At 38.2% G+C, this 6,000-nt stretch overlaps 1 protein-coding gene across 3 annotated transcripts in view; it reads right to left on the minus strand.

The window, feature by feature from the left end:
* Nucleotides 1-3,398, minus strand: part of LOC103697790 (GATA transcription factor 19-like) — a 38,252-nt gene extending 34,854 nt beyond the window's left edge. Inside the window, exon 1 of one of the 3 annotated variants that reach the window (XM_039118806.2) lies at nucleotides 3,006-3,398. In XM_039118806.2, coding sequence (XP_038974734.1) covers nucleotides 3,006-3,242 — 237 coding nt within the window. In that variant the 5' untranslated portion in view covers nucleotides 3,243-3,398. The remainder of the gene's footprint in view (nucleotides 1-3,005) is intronic. The other 2 variants (XM_088721677.1, XM_039118807.2) reach the window with 2 other exon arrangements.
* Nucleotides 3,399-6,000: the final 2,602 nt, after the last annotated feature.

Consider the following 6,000-nt stretch of genomic DNA (forward strand, 5'->3'; position numbering starts at 1 on the left):
AATAAAAGGTTCAAAGTAAATCTGAAGTGGAAAATTAATGATAGTAGCATAAAGAGTACAGGATTAAGCTATCCGTAATGTCTCCACTCTACAGAATGTTCTCAATGCTAGTTCTAATGAGAGGATTTTAGGAAAAAATGCCTATACTTATTAAAGTTAGTAATAATGTGTTAATATATATTTAAAATTATAAAAACAGATCTGAACGTCATAAAAAAGAAAGAAAGAAAGAAAGAACAAAGAGTAGGAGGAAAAAAAAACTCGAGTTCACTATCCATTAGTTGTGTCAAGTTCACTATCCCTTAGTTGTGTAGTTTCTTATTGTTATGTCAAGTCCTGCCAACATGATAAAGGATGACTGGACTGTCCTTAAATTGTTATGTCCTTAAATGGTGAAATAATAACAGCACCCTTTTTAAACCATTTTATGAGATGACATTAAAAAGTCATAGGTAATCACAATAAAATAATTGGCACAAAATTTTATTTCAAGGAATTAAATATACTACTAGTTTGCTTGCTCACACTATCATAAAATACTTTTTTTAATACTAAATTAAGTATAAACTGGAACAGATTGTCATAATGGATAGTTCTCCTCTGGATATGATTTGAATCGCTAAACTGAAGATAAAATAAATTGTTCTAAACAAATTTCAACTGCAATGATTTCGTTCATATGGAGCATTGACTGATATATAAGATCCAGTAATCCAATTGCCAAATTGGATCTAACATTGGATAATCAGCTTACAAGGTGAGAAAACAATAAATTATATGCAGCAGACATATCAGATGCCGTAAATCATCAAGATAAAGTGAGTTTATGATTATGACATACACTCCCCTTGAACAACTTAAGGATATCTAACTATGGTACCTGACTACCTATAATGATTTTAACTACCAGAAGCCCTTCAAACACATCACGTACCAAACACTACCATGCAACAGAATTCATGCAGCATATACATTACCAAGGTCCGCCGTACCGGTACCGGTCGGCGTACCGGTGGCGGCCCGGACCAGTACGAAACCGGTCCCGTACTGGTCCGAACCGGTCCCGAACCGGTCCCGTACCGGTCCGAACCGGTCCGTACCGGTGGCATACCGGTCCGAACCGGTCCCGTACCGGTTCTTCAACAATAAACTACCGGTACCGGATTCCACACTGATCCGATACCGGTCCCAGACCGGACCGGTACGTATCGGCCCGTACCGGCCGGTACGGACCGGTACGTATCGGCCCGTACCGGCCGGTACGGACCGGTACGGCAGACCATGTACATTACTTTACCATATCTGTTGAGAGCTTCTATCTTGGGATCTACCAGTAGTACAACGAACCTACTGGCATGCAATGGAAAAGTACCTCCTCTCTGTCTTTGGAAGAGCTAAATTGTCAATTCTTATAATATCCTACTTTTTAATACCGATATGGCACAAGAGTCACCCTACCCAGTAGCAGCTCTTAATGCCCCTGATTATCTAATGGCCATGCTAGAAGATATCTCTTGAGAATGGCCTTGATGCATCGCAAGGCTAACTAGATATGCAACTGATTGGCAATTAAAGCAACATAACAATTTTAGTTTATAACATGCATTTAAAGAGCTTACCTTAGTTGCCTTACAAGTTTAGAAAGTGGGTTCAGAGTCCTAGTTGTTCATTAGAAGTTGTAGACCATTAAGGAAAAGCAACAGACAATAAATTTAATCATTAATTAAATAACTTAATGATTTAGAAGCCAAAACTAAATACACTAGAGGACTTGCTAAGGTTTCCACAGTTCAAGAATCGTGCAAATTAGAGTTTAGACAGGATTACAACTATTTGACTGAAGAGCTATCAAAATTGCCAAAGAGCACTTTTTGCCATTCCATCCATATAAACAAAATGTAATTGATGCTAATATTTTCTAATAACTGGTCACTGCTATTCTGGCGGTTATTTGCCCGGTCAAGCCTTTGACGGGATAACAATGTGAAAATAGTGGAGCATTGTGATTATGTCAATACTTATAGAATTAAATATTGTTTTTCAACTAACCTAAAAGTTTGAATTTAAAACTATACAATCTATTCTACTATAAAAAGGAAACTCTCAAGCAGTGCATGCAGTTCTACTCAGGGAGTCATACATCTCCAAAAAATGCGCTAGTCAAATTCTACTTCTAATTTAAACAGCAGCGAAAAGGTAGAACAGCCGCTATTCCTGCAGTAAAGTAGTAGTTAAAACAGGAAAAGGAACAAACAACAACTGTTCTTTAGTACTCGTTATGCATACGGGTAAAGTACAAAGTCTCTGGAACCATTGTAATGGTAGTTATTGTGCTAATGGCTGTTATCAACAAGAATATAGATGGAGACTTTTGCTAAACTTTGCTTGATTTTAATTTTCCCCTTGTTTGTTTGAGTTCCAAGCTTCCAACACTCCCAGGGCTAGTTCTATGACTTTGCAACCTACAGATAATCCCTCTGTAGCCACCTCTTGCAAAATAGGTTAATGAATTTTTTTGTTCAGGCGCTGCTCATCTCCTCCAAACAATACTTGGAAGTATTATAGTAATGCCATAGAAGCACATAAGTTTCTTGTGTTGATTTTGTTAGGCTAACAAGCAAGCAAAACCCCCCGCATCCCGTCAGTGCACAGGGTCCAGTATTGATTCACTACCATTTAGCCTTTCTCCCCTTTTCTTGACCAGTACACCTGGTGCTTACTATAGATGACATGGATGCATGCATTTGAATACATGGATGGATCGTTGTTCCCAAATAAAGCTAACTGACTGGTTTTGGTAAAGCGTCCAAGAAATCCTTCAGCATGTTCCCTTTTTATAGTTTTTGGTTACTTCCTTTCACCTTATCTCATTAAATTCAAGTTGAAACTTGAAAACCACCCATTGCGACGTCCAAATGCATAAACAAAATTAATTAAAATACTCCCAAAGACAGAATGTTTGGGGAAAATAGATACATAATACCAACAAATGAACAGAATGAAACCTTTTCGGGGGAGACGGATTCGAAGACGTAGGCCTCTCCCTGGTAGAGGAGCGTGAGCTGGTTCGAGGTAGGGCTCACCAGAGGCACCGCCGCGTCAACGCCGTCGTCCTGATCCGACGGCGCGTCGGCGGCCACCGTGCCGTCGGAGATCTCCTGCTTCTCGCGCGCTGGTGGGTCGCTGGGCGGCGGCCCATTCTGGCCGTCCGTTGGATGGGCCCCCCGATCGGTCTCCGGCATCGGCTGGAGCGGTGGCGAGGAGGAGAAGAAAGAAGGGGTTGCAGAGGACCCCCCAAGTCGTGGTGACCGAATCACGGCCGCTGGTTTCTCTCCGATATGGATGAGATGACACTTGCAAGAAACCCGCGCTGCGCGGCGGGCTTTAACCAAATATTTTTCCTCAGAAATGTAATCAAAAAATATTTTGTTAATATCTTCCCCCCGAAAACCTCTAACAACAATTATAGTTTTCCTATTTAGGAAATTACCTTCGTCCTATTCCCCCGCTCCGACAGCTTCTGGGGTAAAAAAATAAATAATAAAGAGATATTATTATACTATTGCCAGATTAAAAAACATATGGATACAAAAGTACATAAATAGATAGAAGAAAACTAGTAATAAACAAAATAAGAAAGATAACGGTACAGTATCGGCCAAAGATTATTTTGTACGGATTTATTTTTTTTTACACGCATTTTTTTTTTTTTTTTACACGCATTGAGAATGGATTTCTATGCAGTTATGGGAAGCTGTAGCAGTTTATGATGGTGAAGGAGCACTATAATAATATAAATTTTTCGATGATAAATCTATGTGAGTGCAGTGATAAGAAAATGGTGGTAATCAAATTATACTACGTTGTAGTCGGTGATGCTTTTATTGGAGCATCATGCCGAAAAAGGTCAGATTGATCGTGTCTTTGAGGGATTGGAATAGCTATTTCTTCTAGAACTTAGGATAAAAAAAGTCTAGTGTTATTGTGACTAGTTGATCTATTGAGATTCACCTTCTTAGAAAATTTTGGTCACCTGAAAGTTAAAAGTATTATTATTAAAGCTTTGGTAACTAATTGAGATCTAAAAAAATATCGGTGCCATTGAGAATCTTTTCAATAACATATGAAAGAGGGAATCTATTAAATGCGTATTTGCCAAATATGACAAAGCTTTGAACAATAGATACATTTTATTTATACCTTATATCATTTGATATATGGTAGTTAGTTTTGTATAATGTAAACAACTTATAATTTTTTTGTTGATGTAAAATACCAAAAGAGAAAATGTTGGGATTTTACCATGGTATTGTAGATTGATTATTTCAACCACATTAGCTACACGAGAAAGTATTCCTATAAGTTTTTACTATGGCCCCGCAATTATAGAAAGTTTTGTAACCATAGAAGATGTTTGATTCTTTTTAGATTTGCTTCACATGTAAATTTTACCTTCTTAAAAAATGTTAGGATTGTTAGGATTCTTTTATGAGGCTAGCAAAACATTATAACTAATCCATTATAACATTTTGAATATTATATAATCCCATGGTGATCTCAAAAAAAAAATAGTGGAGGTAAAAAGATGATCAGATTGAATTTTGGATTTTACCTGAAAGTCATACAGATTTAAGCTTAGCAATTTTTCAATTATTTTTTTTGTTGATTGCTTCTTCTTAGGGTTTGAGAATGGTCTTCTATTACTATGCCATGAACATAGTTGGAGTAGCTGGCATTTTTAGCCTACACATTGATTTTTAGGTATATTCAACTTGGAATATATACTTTTGATATCTATTAAATATAATAGTTAAAAGTTTAGATACATGACCTGTCCTAGAGCTTTGCAATTTCAAAAATTTTACAAATTTTTATAATATTTAGATGCAGAGGATGTGGATAGGCATGGTTTTTCTTAATGCACAAAATATTAAAAAAAAATTGAAGTATAATGATCTTAATCTTAATAATAGAAAATATTAAAAAAAATAAAGAATTTACTTTTATATGTTCTCATAGTAATGTCTACAAAAAATAATAATGTGGAGTAATTGAGTATTCCCTAATTGATTTTGATGAGCACAAAGCATTTTGAGTATATCTTATGTTGTACTAATGAATTCAATCTAGTGTTTCAGGCAAATATGTGTGAATTTCTGTTTAAGTGCCTCGAGCTTTGGTTCAAATTAATTTGGCTAAGTGTTGGACTCAATTTGAACCAAAGTCTGCATCATGAGTCGACTCCGAAACTTTGCGAGTCGACTTCGGGTGGTTTAACATTTCTGACACAAGCTTGAGTCGACTTTGGAACTCTTCGAATCGACTCCGACTGAGAACAGACAGAAAGACAGAACGATGGGTTTTAGACCCTGTTAACGAGTCGACTCCAAAAGGTTGAGAGTCTACTCCGATGTTTTGCCGAGTCGACTCCAAAGGGTAACAGACAGAAAGACAGAAGAATGAATTTTAGATCCTGTTACCGAGTCGACTCCAAAAGGTTGCGAGTCGACTCCGATTCTTGGCGAGTCGACTCCCAGTATGTCCGAGTCGACTTCCAGAGAAAAGCAGTATCAAAAGGCAGAGAATCAGCTTCGGAGACCCTGTAAACGAGTCGACTCCAAGTGTTGCAGAGTCGACCCCCAAGTTAGTCGAGTCGACTCCAGTAAGGTCCGAGTCGACTCCAAGGCAGAAATGTTCAAAAGACAGAGAATCGATTTTTCGGTCTCTGAGAACGAGTCGTCTCCCAAGAATATCGAGTCGCCTCTCAAGTCAGCCGAGTCGACTCCAAGTAAACTCGAGTTGACTTGAGGAAGAAAAATAGAAAGTTGAGTTTCTGGAACTCTGAGAACGAGCCAACCCCTAAGTGCCCGAGTCGTCTCCAGCTGTTGGCGAGTCGACTCCAGTTTGGTCCGAGTCGACCCCAGGACGAGGGATGTACTTTAATTCAAATCTGGAACAGCGGGCGAGTCGTCTCCAGTAAAGCGCGAGTCGACTCCAGTA

Source organism: Phoenix dactylifera, chromosome 5, assembly GCF_051530095.1.
Source record: "Phoenix dactylifera cultivar Ajwa chromosome 5, Ajwa_hap1_PhDact_Kaust_v1.1, whole genome shotgun sequence".
In the NCBI taxonomy this organism is placed as follows: Eukaryota; Viridiplantae; Streptophyta; class Magnoliopsida; order Arecales; family Arecaceae; genus Phoenix; species Phoenix dactylifera.